The sequence below is a fragment of the Parasteatoda tepidariorum genome, chromosome 4 (assembly GCF_982258835.1).
Source record: "Parasteatoda tepidariorum strain Cologne lab strain chromosome 4, Ptep-v5.0, whole genome shotgun sequence".
Taxonomy (NCBI): Eukaryota; Metazoa; Arthropoda; class Arachnida; order Araneae; family Theridiidae; genus Parasteatoda; species Parasteatoda tepidariorum.
Window position 1 is genome coordinate 98,747,406 of NC_141758.1, and position 16,119 is coordinate 98,763,524.

Below are 16,119 nucleotides of genomic sequence, written 5' to 3' on the forward strand. Positions count from 1 at the left end.
ATTACGTTGTGAGTCAAATGGTTTCAAAATACACCGGTAAGATTAACCTGGAAGTATATAATGTAAAGAGCATGTAGCGCATCCTAGTGAAGAAAGCACCATCTATAAGCTCTAGTAAGCAGCCGTAAACTTTAAAACCGGAAAAGGTAAACAAAAAAACAACAATTAATAATGGTAACCCTGTTTGTGTTGCCAACAGTAAAAACTGGTTTTCACTTCTTCTAATCTGAAGCTAATATCAATCAATATCAGGATAAGCGCCATCTATTGCCTTTTTCGATCGCTAATTGCTATGTCTGTTTGACAGATCTGCACAAAAAGAAAAAAGAAGAAAAAAATACTAAGCGTGTTGTCCGAATATCAACATGGCCGCGCTTGTTAATGGTTATCTGGATCCTATCTCGAAACAATTAAGTGTTGGACAACATAATAACTGTGATAATCAACCTCCCAACAAGGATCATGATGCTATCAAACTGTTTATTGGTCAAATTCCCAGAAATTTGGAAGAGAAACAACTGAAACCAATTTTTGAACATTATGGTAAAATATATGAGTTGACAGTACTCAAAGACAAATATACTGGTTTACACAAAGGTGATTGTTTATGTCTTCGTTTTCAGATAACGAATTTAGTTTCATTTCTTTTCATTCCAAGGAAATTTGTGACTATTTTAATAATACCTTTATGAAATGTATGAGTCATTTACACCGGCATTCTCTTTCATACTGTTATCGGCGTCTGTTTATTGTTCTTTTTAGTATGATATTAGTGTTTGTATGAGTTACTATAATTTTTGCTTTAGTTATGTTTATTTTTTAATAATGTGTTCAAGGCATCTTTCTGAAAAGATTCTTTTTCCAAAATAATGCGAAATTTCGTTTGATTATATTTAGGCTATGTTACATTTTCTCATATTTATTTACTTAAGGATTCAACGATATTACCTTGCTATATTGTTTAATGATTTCTATTTCTGTAATCAAGCAGTAGCTTTTTCTTTTAAAATCGCACAATAATTAGCACAGTGGGACAAAATATAATTGATTACAAATAATCACTTATCAGGATTGATAATGGGCAAGACTAGAAAATTAATTATGGCCACTTTTCGTGTTTAAAGTACCTTAATAATTATGCTTCTAAGTTATAAAAGAAGAACTTGTATTATATTTTGTTTAAAAAATATTTGTATAAGTAACTAATAGTATTTTATAATTCATTTTAGAAACTATTATAAATGCATGATATTAAAAGATTACACTAAACCACAGGAGAAACGAAACTTTTCATCACAAATTGTCATTCACTTTCATTACTAAATTAAAAATAAATAAATATTGATTTCAAATAAAAATAGTAAGTCATAAGTTTCAATTGCTGAAAAAAAAATCAAAATGCAAACAAATTATTCGAAGAGAACTTCTCCATTGCCTAATCCTGAGTTGTCTTCTCATAATTTATTTTTCTTTTTGATATTTTAAAGATTTCTTTTCAGTATTCGAAACTTCATGGCATATTCTAGGTTCTAAACTCATGTTTTCTATGTTTTGAATTAGTTGAATTCCAAGTATAACGGAGGGTAAATTACGTTAGTATTTTATTCTGAAAAATATATTAAATATTTCTGAAAGCAGAAAATTCTGCAAGAATATGCTACTTTAGGGTGCAATGTAATTAATTGGCATAAAATAGTTAAAAAGCCTCATAATTAAATTACAAGTTAATTAAAAGTTCTTGTAACAGAGGGGTCAAATAAAATCCCATATTTTTTTACATTCACTGTTATTTACGCTAAATTCTATGAATTGGACCATCCTAAATATTATCTGTAGGTAATTTTATTTTTAAATTATCATATTTCATGGTAAAATAAAGTACTATAAAATAAAGACTTATAAAATTGCAAACACATTTTTATTAAGTCCAAATAATGTGTCTTAACAGAGACGACATCTTACAAATTTGGCAAATTGTTAAACAAAAATATCACTGTTAAAATTGACTCTTTGGTTATTTAAAGTCGGAGTTGGCTGCATTGCTATAATATCTAACATTATACCCATGCTAGTTTTTATTTTACCAAACCATGTTAAAAAAACATGCACATTGCTTATTTCTTTCTCAATTTAAGTTATTTTGGGCAACAAAATTAACTACCCTATTTTTTCCTTGAACTTTCTACACTTGCAAAATTATCTATAAACTATCTTTAAATCTGTTGGGGTCACAAGGTTTTCCAAGTTCCCATAACAAATCAAAACTTCTGGCATTACTGATCAGGAGTCCCCTTTTCTTTTGAATTGAGTTCAAAATTACAAGACTACAGAGTTGAACATTGGTAGCTGTAAACTCAAATTTGGGTCAGCTGTTCAACAATAGTTATAAAATGAAAAATCAATTGTTGCAAGTCGCTATATTTAGTAATTCTATGTAATTGTTAGGCAAACAACAGTGTGATTTAAATAGTAAATTCACATTTTCATGAGTAACACATAGACATATTTATGGTGTTTTACCTACGCATAAAAAACGGATAGGTCGTAGTACGGCAAAATTAAATTTGCCACTTTTTATGTTTGGATGCATCTGCTTTAAAACTTGATATGCTTCCATCAAGGTGAACTGCAAATACTTCTTTTTTTTTGCTTTGTGACTTTCTGTCCATTTACTCTGACTATCCTGTACTCAGTTGTATCAGAAGTCTGGTAAGAAAGTTTATCAGATGAGTAGTTGTTTTTTTGTTACATCAGAAATTTCATTACTAGGCTGTTTCTTTTGTTATGTTAGTAAGGTTACAGAGTATGTGTTGAACAGTACAACGTTTTCTTGGAGATACAGGTAATGCACTTTTGGCTTCTCCAATGTCTAAGGAGTATTATGAAGAGAATATCCTTCCTGAATTTCTGCAGCTTGTATAAGTGCTTTTTTATTTTTCCTTTGTTTTTTTTTCTCAATTTATCTATTTCTCTGTTATGGTTTTTCTTCGAAATAATTCTGTTATAAGTTTTCATTTTATGTTCTTTATCTTTCTTGCAAGTATCTTTTTTCCTGGGACGTTCTAGTTCTCTATTCTCACATTTTTTCTACTGCTGTTTTTTGTCATATTGATTAGTCATTCAAAAAACTTTTATCTATAAACTAAACACACTATCAAATAAAAATGGCAGGGCTTTGTAAAAAAAGTGTGCTCTAACAGTGGAGGAACTGGTTTAAACTAGTTGAATCAGGATGCATTAGCTCTTGTTTACATTTCTAGAGTTCCTTTTTAATGGTCATAAACCAATTAGCTTTGTTTACATTTAGTGTAACTGAGTGGACATTTAGTTTTGTCCTCTCTGTTACATCCCCTGTTATATTTGAAACTTTAAATTTTATAGAGTTGGCGAGGTTTAGGACAGAATGGATTAAACCGGAGTTTAAACTGTCCTGTCCAAAACACCTTTGACCAAAACTGTCCTAATCCCTTTTGTTCAAATTATGCCGCAATTTAAAAAAAATATTGTGAAAAATAAAAGATTAATTTTTGAACAAAGCGCAAATTGAAGACAAGTTTTTGTTTTATTATAAACGTTTATCATTATTTTTTATATTGCATTATTTATTCTTATAGAAAAACATATTTTATCAGTATTAAAAGCATATTTAAAGGATAAGGTATTTACTTATGTTATTTAATGAATTGTGCAGCTTCAAAAGTTGTTAATCTTTTTCTATTATATTATATTATTTTCCTTTAACAGTTCAAAGTAAATTGTATAAAAATTATCAAATATTTATTAATATATGTAATTACTAAGAGGCTTCGCCCCCTGCTCGCTGGCGCTCACCAACCCCCGGAACTGCTTTCGCAGTTCATTTCGGATTGCTTCGCAATCCAATGATCGCTTCGCTCGTTCATTGGATACGTTCTTAACGTCTAGCTTTTGTATACGTTTTTGAATACTGAAGTACCGAAAACTTTTCACTGTAGAAAATTCTAAACCTGTACATTTAAATATTAATTTGAAATTGCAAACAGTTTACATATTTTTCTTAATCACACTATTCCAAATTTCAGTTGTTCAGAAAAGTAACTGTTGTAAGTTTTATTTTAAAGTCTTTCCCACCAGAGTGTTAAAGCCATGTGTTGTAAAACATAATGAAATAGTAGTCTGAATAGTAGAGAGAGAGAGAGAATTTCTTTAAAAACACAATTGTTAATTTGGGCATTTGGCGATACAACACTTATAGAATTGAAGGATTTGTTACGTCAAGCGCTCAGGTGACTTAATTTTGATCCAGTTGCGCTTCTATGTCATTTTTAAATATGTTGCTAAGTTAACTTTCAAAAAATTCTATGGCTGGCAACAGCATTTTTATTTTTTAAGTTTATTTTTATTTCTTTTAGAATTCGTTCTTTTTTTAGCGAAATGTTTTTTAACCTAACAGAATTCTTTGCCGACTGTTTTGTCTATAAATGAAGAAAATAAAGTAAATATTTAAGTGTTGTGAAAAGAATCTTATTTAGTTGTACAAAGTACTTTGGGGGCCACGTAAGAGAATTATGTATATTAGACCAGAAACACATCATTAAAAGGCAGAATGCTTTGGTGTTTTCAAAACTTAAACAAAACAAAGCAAATGTTGCCACCAGCGTAAAAGAAATACAGCCAAAATTTAGGAGCCACGTAAGAGAATTATATATATTAGGTTATGCGTACAATGGTTACACATATAAAATCTTTTCCTTTTACCAATATTCAACGTTTTCAACACTTTAAGACAGTTTTAGTCAGTTTAAGAGAGTAAAACCCCATACCTGAGTAAGGTTTTTTGTGTAATGAATAAAAAGAATTTAAAAGAATAATTGTAACAGGATGATCCGGGGGAAAGTCGAAAATACCGCTCCCCCAGAAAGCAAGAAAAGGATTGCGTTGGTGTGGTGGAAAGAGTGTCAAATTGAATAGGTTGTGACAAGTCTGTGTCGAATAATAGTAATTTTTTTGATGGCCATTTTAATTATTTTAGTCTAGCTATCTTTAATCTTTCCCTTTAAAGATTGGATGTATTCACTTATATTCATTAATAATCTTATTTTTTGTTAAATATTATATATATTGTAATTATAATTACAGGGTGCATAGCCTTTTTAAAAAGTGCTTAAAGGTGCTTATTTTCGTTTTTTTAAAAGCCCTTAAAGATGCTTTTTTTTATTGGGTGTTTTTAAAAAGTGTTCAATTTTTCCTTTTTCAAAATGAGATTTTTCCTTTACCATGTTGATTTTCTTTACGAATTATTAAAAAGACACAATTTACATTGTACTATTCAACGTTTTCACAATTAATTCAACCCCAATCTATTTTGCCGTATTGTGAGTCTGTAGCGAAAACAACAATCGTTTTACATGATTCAAAATTTCATGATTTTTGACTATTGTCAAAAACAATGCCAAATTTTTTTTTCTTTTGACATGACGGTTAAAACAAAATAAAACTGTCAATTTTTTTAAAGTGCTTAAAAATATTTTTTCAGTGCTTGAAAAGTGCTTAAAACGTGCTTATTTTTTGTCGAATAATTTGGCAATGCATCCTGAATTACAATTGTAATCATGAAATATGATTCCTTATCTTCTGGTTTATAATAGTAATCTAAAAATTTTATTTAATTTCGAAATAGGGATATTTTTTTAGTACTTCTCTTATGAAGAGGTTCTTAAAACTATGTTCTGTGGTTTTCACTCGCTGTTCTGCAATTATTGTTATGACAGTCTGCGGTACAATAGCACCGTTTATGTTTAAAATTTCTTCAGCCATTTTAGAAAGGATTAACAATAAATTGAAATAATTACTTAGTAACTGATTTTTTATTTCTATAAAAATACAAAATCATTCTAAATAATTACTACCTAACAAGAGAAATTTAAGTAAATACTTAACGTATAACTAATTTTTTATCATTACTTAAATTATTACTTAAAGGAGCTCAAGAAAATAAATAATAACTAAAGTGTTGCTAATATATAGAAAAATACCCAAATTGATGGTGCAACATAATATGAATATAGATTATCAAATTTTTTCAACTGTAAAAAAATTTAATCAAGATAAATATTGTTTATTCATATAAATTTGAATTAATTATAAATATATCTATCAATTGTAAATAGTAAATGTCATGTTAAATAAGTATTGTGCCACAAAAAGTAAAGAAGTATCATAATAGCTTTTTAATCATTAAAGAAGTAAATTCCTTCAAAATCCTTTTTTTTTTTTCTTTCTGAAAATCCTGAAAAAGTTGGGGAAATTTTATACAGAGCTTTGCCAGATCTCCTGGATATGTTGATTAGTATTATCAATTATTCACCAATTAACCCAGTAGCTTTTATTATTAATTATTCTACTCCAAAAAAGGGGGGAAGTATATTTCAAAGTTTAATGAAAGAAGTTGAAGTTTAATGATATCGGGGAGTTTCATTTATAAAATATCAAACTTAATTTTGACATTTATCTATCATTTATCTATCTATTATCTTTTTTATCTATCGGTATATTAATTTAATTGTCCATATCCTTTTAACCATTATGCGTTTGTAACCAATATCGTAACAAAATAACCTATGTATATATATTTTTCAAATTTGTAATGTTTTTTTATTTTTGCAGGATGTGCATTTTTGACATATTGTGCACGAGAGAGCGCCATTAAAGCACAAAATGCTCTTCACGAACAAAAAACTCTTCCTGGTGTAAGTGTGCATTTTCTGATTTTAGAATGTTTTTTAATGGAAAGCAAATGTTATGTTTGTATTTCAACTTTTCATAGTAAACAATACAAATTCAAAAATCTGCACTACTCAGGGGTTTGGAAAGGCCAGATTTTGGAAAGTTCTGGAATTTCAATGTTACTTAAGCTAATAAAAATTTCAAGGTAACTGGGCCAAAATTATGTAAAAAAAAAAAAAAAAAAATACATTTCATTCCATCAAAAACCTTGGTTTTTCACTCATTCACAGCTGCCAATTCTGCTGTGTTTTGCCAATTTCTCCTGGTGTATTGTTTTAATAAAAATTTTCCTGGTTTTTGTAAATTTTTAAAAATTCCCTGAAATATTGTAAGTTTCCTTAAAAAAATCCCTATTGAAATAGAATTTTGGTGCACATTATTGCTTGCTTGAAAATTTAAACAAATGTCACTAATACATAAGGAAGCGAGCCCCATTTAAAAAACTAAGCTAACTATTTTAGATGAATTAAATGCCTATTACTATTCAAAATTATGAATGAACATAATGCATAACATTTCAAGATCATTTAATGTGAAATCATAACTGGAAAGTATTCCAGTTTTTTCTATTTTGAAGACTACAAATACCCCTAAAATTCCCTATGTGTAAAATTTTTAGTATACTTTGCTACAATTATCATGAAATTTATGTTATTTTGTAAAATTTACTGGATATTTTCATATCTGTGTTAGCAGCTATGCTAATTTTTTTTGCAGTTACTTGGCAAATTTTTACTTGATTTTTAAAATCTCGATGCTTTAATATATTATTAGGACATGTGAGTTTTAAATTTAGCATTTGAGTAAAGAGTTTTAAGCAAAATTATAATTCCAACTGAACATTAAAGTTTAAAAAGTTAACTCTTAGTAATAAATAATATTCTAATTGGGAGAATAGAATGATTTTGAAATGATTAATTGCAGAGTCTTATTATTTGAAATAAAATTGACAAATTTGTTTTAAAAAAATATATTTTTTAATGAGTAATAATTCTTTTACATGGTAATTTTTATTATAGTTTAATTAGTAGTTTTGAAAACATATTTTTAAAGTTTTTGTGGCATTTTTGAGTAGAAAAAATATCAGTTGGCATAATTTTCTTTAATAATAATGTGGGCAGTGTTCTCATTGGCTTTCAACTGACCTAATTTGAGTTAACCTGAGTTTGGCTAATCTGCCAGGAAAAAAAAAAACATGGATAAATGGGGAGAAAAAAAAAATGCTAGAAAAATTACTTTTTTCATCTTACTCCAAATTACTGATCTAAATTCAACTATGTTATACAAACTACAGAACAAGTTTCTAATTTACAAATAAATATAAGTAACATCGAAAAAATATTTTATTTTTCAATTATTTTTGGCTCTTATTTGAATTCCACCTTTCAAATTCAGTTACATAAAAAAGCTATTTAATATGAATTTATTTATTAGTTTGTACACATTATTACTGGCATTTATTTTGTTGCAGATGACACGACCTATTCAAGTGAAACCAGCCGATAGTGAAAACAAAGGAGGTATATTTATGGTTGCATACAATATATTTTATCTTTTCACATACTTTATGCATTAAATTTATAGCTGTGCTAACTATTACAATTCATCTGTATGTATTACGATGTCATAGTCGAGATAAGGTTTTTTTGAACTTCCATAACTATCTATTTAAAATAATAATTTTTTTTTTCTTAAGTACCAAGAATTATCAAATTTTGTTGTTTACAATTAATCTAAAATAATTTATTCTACTTCTTAAACTATTACTAAGAACATTAATTAAAAACAAAAATGATTTGACAGAGACAAGAAATAAAAAAAAAATGATCTCTCTCTCCCTTCAAACAAGCTGTTCTGAAAATATCTTCTTTCCTTATAGAAATGCTAAAAAACTTAAACTCAATTCTGAAATGCTTTAAGCAAAATTTTTTATTGGTTTATATTCAGTATGATAAAAAGGCAATAATGAATAGTTCTAATTTAAACAAAAACTGGAACACTTGAATCAGAATAATTAATTTAATTTTATAATTTTAATGAAGTATCAAATTTCAATATTGTATAATTTTTAATTTAGTACATTTATCTAAGTGTTGCTTTAACTTTTTTTGAAAAAAATTCTATAATAAATTCACGCGTAACTTTATTATTAGACAGGTAGAAAGTTAAGTAGGATATACACCTTAAAATTGCAAAAGTTGATTTTTGAGAACTCTAACTATATATTACAAGGCTACACGGTATATTGTATTACACTATATACAGGGTGCATAGCATTTTTAAAAAGTGCCTAAAGGTGATTATTTTTGATTTACGTTTTTTATAAAAGCCCTTAAAGGTGCTTTTTTTATTCGGAGTTTGTACAAAAGGCTTTCTATCTATGTTCCCTATTTTAAAAAGAGATTTTTTCTTTGCCCTATCGATTGTCATTCTAAATTACAAAAAATTCGTGATTATGTAAAGTTTCTAAATTTTATTGATTTTTTATTTATAAATTAAGAACTTTTAAACGACAGAAAAAGATTATTTTTATTACTGCATAGATCCTAATTATGATTTTTTTTTTTTTTGGAAAGTGATTAAAAATATTTTTTGAGTGCTTAAAAGGTGCTTATTTTTTTTTGAAAAATCTGGCTACGCACCCTGAAATATAATGTATATAGTATGTATAATAATGTGTACAATGTTGTATAATGTGTTTATTTTATATGCAGTATATATATATTACAGTATATATTGCAGGGCTAACTATTGTTACAGGGTGTGGCAAAAAAAAACAGACAAGCAATATTTAACATAACTTAATTAAAAATAATTAAATTGACAAAATATACCAAATAATAAGGAGATTAGACATATACTAATAAATAAATGTATTTGATATTTTAATAGCCTTTTGGAGCCATGCAACAGTAAAAGTGCTTATTGAAATTTTCTGTTATAGGCTGCAGATCCTCTACCTTCAACCTATCCCCTTCCCACCGAAGGAATAGTTTTAGAGACTCCTTTTTTTACGGAGGCAAGCGAACGATTTTACACTATTTATAATTAATGTGGTTTTAAATTAGTATCCATGGTGTGTAGCGTTTTTAAAAAGTGCTTTTTTCGATTTTCGTCTTTTAAAAGTCCTTAAAGGTGCTTTTTTCATAGGGTGGTTTTAAAAAGTGTTCTATTTTCCCTTTTCAAAAATTTGATTTTTGTTTTCTTTGCCATGTCGATTTTTGCCGCGTATTATGCAAAGGTGTGGCTTTCACACTGTTCTATTCAACGTTTTCACAATTCATTTGACTACAATCCATTTTGGCATGGCGTCAGTACGTAGCATATGAAACCACCTATCATTTTGCATGTTTGATGAAATACTTGGGAGTGACTACTGAGCTGAGTTCGGTGAGGTTCTTGCACTCTTATGTGCAACTCTGCTGCATTTTGCAAGATATTTCCCATTTCAGGCTTCATTTTCCACCCTCTAAAATCGAACCGAAAAATCTCTTACTATTTTTATGGTGGCTAATATAATAAAAAAAAAAGAGTTTATTGTCTGAAACTAGTTATTTTATCATGATCATGTGAGGTCTTTGATAATTATTTTGCATTTTGTTAATGTATATAGTGGTTAAAAATATTTTTTGATTGTTTAAAAGGTGCTTATTTTTTGTTGAAAGATTTGGCTATGCACACTGGTATCTTTCAGGGACTCTTTCTTCAAAGACAGATAGATGTCTCCTTTTGTTTCTTGAAAAATGAAGTTCTTGTGTTCAATTTAATTTCAAACTAGGCAGATTTTAAACCTTGGCAGTTATATATATGTGATTATTTTTTCAAGCAAAGTGTTAAGAATGAATATTTAAAAAAGCAATTATCTTGGGTTATAAATGGACAAAATTGAAAAGTCTAGTGTGAGATCATGTGAAGAAACTTAAGCAAAAATTAGCTTTAAATCATCTGCAATTTATATTATGCCATAAAGAAACCAAAATCAGGGATTAAAAGTTTCTTTAACAGTGGTGAAAAAACCACTGTGCAGGAAATAAATTTCTTCCAACACAAATCAAATTGGAAAGAAAAATTCAGTGAATCCCGTGAGAAATTAAATTAGCTGTAGTTAATCAAGATTTTATGTAAATGACTATACTAAAACCTTATTTTATAATTATGTAAATAAAATTTTATTGATGCTACTAAATTAAAAAAAATTTCATACTAAACATGTATCGTACTACTGTTGATCACATATTAATTTACCATTACGTATAGCATACTAATTTTTTAATATCAACTAATACTAATTTTTATAATTCATTGCTGTTAAACATGAATACTCAAAACTACTCTTAATATATAATATTTAATAATTTATATCATAATAATTTGTAGATTTTAAAATTTAGTGCCAAGCAATAATAAATAATGTGAATGTTTTTTTTTTTTAATAGAGACTTTCTTGTACCATACTAAATTTAATTCAAGTTTATGCTATTAAAAATTTTATTTTACTAACTTTTTTTATTTTTCTTTATCTGAAAATTTCAAATTTAACTAAAATATCTTAAAAGTTTTCTAAAAAAAAAAACAAAAAAAATTAGACTTCAATAATTTAAGAAAAAGGTTTTTTTTTTCCAAACCTTTACGACAGGCTTCAGTGCTTTGTAATATATTTTATGTATATGAATTAGGCGTAACAGTAAAAATTAATAACAAAATTTACATGATTGGTTACAAAAAACAGAAATCAAATAAAAATATTCTGGAAAAATCAAAGAAAAGTGAAGTTTTATTTTTTCTGATTATTTTTAGCCACTTTGTAAATATTCCAACTGTAAAAAGCACGACTTTTACATTTTAAAAACATTTCTCCTGAAGCTTGATTTTTTTAATACCTGCGATTAATAATTTAAGAAAAAGGTTTTTTTTTCCAAACCTTTACGACAGGCTTCAGTGCTTTGTAATATATTTTATGTATATGAATTAGGCGTAACAGTAAAAATTAATAACAAAATTTACATGATTGGTTACAAAAAACAGAGAAATCAAATAAAAATATTCTGGAAAAATCAAAGAAAAGTGAAGTTTTATTTTTTCTGATTATTTTTAGCCACTTTGTAAATATTCCAACTGTAAAAAGCACGACTTTTACATTTTAAAAACATTTCTCCTGAAGCTTGATTTTTTTAATACCTGCGATAATGGTTTTTATTAGCGGATGATTTTGACATATTCAGCTGTTGTAATATTTCTGTTCTTGATTTTAAAGAGTGGCTGATTTTTATAAATCAGTGATTTTTATGACTACTTTGCAGATAATTTAACTGTTCCCGCTTTCTTTCAGAAGAAAGGAAACTTTTTGTTGGTATGCTCAGCAAACAACAAAATGATGAAGATGTTTTGAAATTGTTCAGTCCATTTGGAACTATTGAAGAATGTACAATTTTAAGAGGTCCTGATGGTCAGAGTAAAGGTATTTTGAAAACCTTTTCTTATAAAGAGTTAATTCACCTTGTTTTTGTTTTTTCTAAAAAAAAAGAATTTTATTGTAGGTTGTGCATTTGTTAAATATGAAAATCCTTTGGATGCCAAGTCAGCCATAAAAGCCCTGCATGGGAGTCAGACTATGAACGTAAGCATTTAAATCTTATCTTAGTAAGCATTTAAATCTTATCTTAGCGTAAGCATTTAAATCTTATCTATTAAAATTTGTATTGTGGTTGTTCATTACACTAATGGAAGTATATTCAGCTATTTTTCAATTTTTTTTTTTTAATATATTCATTTAAATAAGTTTGGCACAGATCTTTTATAGTAACTCAAGCACACCTTTTCTTTATTTTATTTTTTAAATTAAAAAATAAATAAATAAGTAAACATTTTAATGATAAACGGTTGCAAATAATATAATAAGCGTTTGCAATGGATTTTTAATGTAAGGTTATATTTATCTCCAGTAATAGACACACACACACTCAAGTAATAATAAATAATAATTTAGGAATTTTTCTGAGCTCATAATAAAATATTTTAGAATTTCACTGAACTTATTTAACCATAGTATTAAAACAGGGTGCATAGTGTTTTTAAAAAGTACTTAAAGGTGCTTATTTTCGATTTTTGTTTTTTAAAAGCCTTTAAAGGCGCTTCTCTCTTTAGGTGTTTTTAAAAAGTGCTTTATTTTCCCTTTTTTAAGATTACATTTTTCCTTTACCATGTTGATTTTTGCTTTCAATTATGTAAAAAGACACAGTTCACATTGTTCAATTCAGCATTTTCACAATTAATTCAGCCCCGATCTATTTCAGCGTATTGTAGTTCGTAGCGAATGAAAACGCCATTCGGTTTACATGATTTTTGACATTTGTCAAAAACAATGCCAAAAGGTTTTTTTAATTTTTTTTGACATGGCAGTTAAAACAAAGTAAAACCGTCAATTATCAAAAATTTTCCGATCCTGCCTAATTATGATATTATTTTAAAGTGCTTGAAAATATTTTTTGAGTGCTTGAAAAGTGCTAAAAAGGTGTTTATTTTTTGTTGAATAATTTGGCTACACACCCTGTAAAAGTTAATCTAGTTTAATTTTGAAGTTGAGCTTCTACCCTGTAGCAGAATGTTTTCGAGCTGTGTGCGACAAAACAGTCTAGCACTAATATTTCTCTGCAAGATACTTTTAATAATAACAAACATGCATATTACTAATTTAAAAGAACAACTGTGTTTACAAAAAAAAAAAAAGCTATAATTTTTTTAAAATTTAATGTGTAATAATTTTTTATTCTAATATTATGGGTGATATTCTCAGATTTGTTGAGGGGGATAATGCATACGTTATTTCTTTTGCATTCTGTAAATAATTATCACAATAAAAAATCATGTAAACTGTTATCGAAAAAAAAAAGAGACAACTAAATCACACGAATTGGACTACTCAAAAAGGGGTTACTCAAATGCATAATCAGGGGTGACATTGGCCAAAAGGCAAAAAAGCTGAATTTCCACGCGAGTAAGTTTTACGTGTTTGCACTTGTTTAATAATAAATTCCAGACAATTTAAGATAATAAATAACTATGTGTTGACATAAAATTGTGTACTAATTTATTAATATATAAATGATTATATCGATACTTAACGTTTAGTAAAAAGTAAAATTACCAATTGAAAAAATAGCTAGAAATAATATTTTTCTTCAGTTCACTTGAGCAAGACAATTATTACTTGAGAAACTGCCTGGTTTAGCAAATTAAAGCTACTGAGAACATACATTAACGCTCCCTTTCTTTTACTAAATACTGTTACGTGATTTATGACAAATATATCAGTAATATGACTTTTTAAATTATTTAGAAAAGAAAGAAACTTTAGAGTCACTATGTTCATATTATCATCTAATCTAGCTAGAGCCATGTTAAACACATCAATAGCTGTGAAGTAGAAACATATAGTAACTCCTTAACATACAAAAACTGTTATTTTAGTTTTAAAATTACATGATGATCAGCAGCTGTTTAGATAATTATTTTTCATCTGATCAGAATTTCACATTTTATAGCATAAATAACAGCAGCATTATTTTTTAAATTTTGGTGCTGAGTTTATCAACTCTTTTTCCTAAAAAAAAATTGAATCACTTTTTAAGTGATTGTTTTTGTTTGCTATATCTTTTATGTTAGCTATATCTTTTTTTCATTTTTATTTAATTTGCTGCAAATGCTTCATGTTTTACAAAACAAGCAAAAAGAATCATTTCAAAAGGTCAAATTGCTCATAATGCAGCTGAGAATGAGGGCAAACTAATTGGTGATTAATTTAGTCGTTAGCCCATCTTCAAACATATTTTGACAAATCCTATTTTTTCTTTCTTTACCTGCCTGTGTCACATTCTTCTTTGCAAGCACAGAATGTAAGTTTTTAATATGCCTATATATACTAATAATTGTCAATATTAAAACAGTCACATTTATAGTAACTAATTAAACAAAAACTTACTTTTTACAAGAATCGCGATAATTGATTTCAAAATCACGTGAATACAAATAGCGATCTTGGATTTTAAAATCCCTTGAATATGAAACTCGACATTTGATTTTATAAATGAGAAAATACAAACTGCGTTCTAGAATTTTTAAATTGCGTAAATACAAATCACAATTCATAGCTTTTAGATTGCGTAAATACGAACCACAATGAGTAATTTTTAGATCGCGTAAATACGAATCACGTTGCATAATTTTTAGGTCGCGTGAATGCGAATCCCAACGCATTATTTTAAAATCACGTATAAATATGAAAATCGATATTTAACCGCCTGAACAAATCACGACATTGGATTTTAGACTCGCGTGAATACGAATCGCTACACAGGTTTTTAAAAACGCATAAATAGAAATTGATTTTTAGAATAGAAATGGATTTATAAATCTCGTAAATAAGAATCACAATGTACGATATTCAAATCGCATGAATAAGAATCGCAATGTGCAACTTTTAAATCACCGAAGTACCAAAAGCTATGTTTGATATTAATATTGCTTGAATAAGAATCGAAATGTTAGCGGATTCCAGGCTTGGGATCTCTAAAAGGCTCGTTTGAAGCAGCGGCATCTTAATTGCAAAAATACGAGCTATCTAGCGGGTGTGTGAAAATTGGATTTGTATTTTCGTAGTGCTTGACACAGTACAAACTGTTTAAAAATGTCGAAAAGAATTGTTTTATTTATAAAAGAAATTAGAAGAATGTATAAAACTCGTAAATATTGAAGAATTTTTTTTTTTCCATACGTAATTTAAATGTGTAAAATAAAGCTATTTCAGTATGTTTTCTTTTCTTTTTTTTCTTGCATTTGGATTTAGCGAATGACCCGATTTAATGAAACCTTTTCTGTCTCCCGAGTCCTTCGTAACATGGGGATTCGACTGAATGCAAAACAAGGAAGTCAAAACAATATTTTGGATATTACTCTCACGGCCTTTGATTTTAGTTTGTTAATTTTGCTGAGCTTTTAATAAATAACTTTCTTTAAAATTTGTGTTTGAAAGTATTTTGTTAATAACTAACATTATTTATGAAATTGCATTAAAACCTGCTTGTTTCTTCAGGGGGCATCATCTAGTCTTGTTGTAAAGTTTGCAGACACTGAAAAAGAGCGGCAGGTCCGCAAATTTCATCAGATGTCGGGAAATGTCAACATTTTAAACCCCTTTGTGCTGAGTCACATTGGAGCGTATGGAGCTTATTCTCAAGTAATTATAGTTTCCTTTTGATTGTTATTACATGAAATTATTATTAATTGATGAATGAAATTCTAAATTATCTTTAATTTTGTTTTTACATTTTTAGCTTCCATATTTTTCATTGTTTGCTC

General features: G+C 27.7%; 1 protein-coding gene across 5 annotated transcripts in view; it reads left to right on the forward strand.

Moving 5' to 3' along the window:
• Positions 1-262: 262 nt before the first annotated feature.
• LOC107449989 (CUGBP Elav-like family member 3) overlaps positions 263-16,119 on the forward strand; it is a 35,714-nt gene continuing 19,857 nt past the window's right edge. For 2 of the 5 annotated variants that reach the window (XM_043043574.3, XM_043043575.3), the window contains exons 1-7: positions 263-597; positions 6,646-6,728; positions 8,237-8,285; positions 9,710-9,784; positions 12,098-12,223; positions 12,303-12,382; positions 15,854-15,997. In XM_043043574.3, coding sequence (XP_042899508.1) covers positions 366-597; positions 6,646-6,728; positions 8,237-8,285; positions 9,710-9,784; positions 12,098-12,223; positions 12,303-12,382; positions 15,854-15,997 — 789 coding nt within the window. In that variant the 5' untranslated portion in view covers positions 263-365. Of the gene's footprint in view, positions 598-6,645; positions 6,729-8,236; positions 8,286-9,709; positions 9,785-12,094; positions 12,224-12,302; positions 12,383-15,853; positions 15,998-16,119 lie in introns of all 5 variants that reach the window. The other 3 variants (XM_021145198.4, XM_071182788.2, XM_021145197.4) reach the window with 2 other exon arrangements.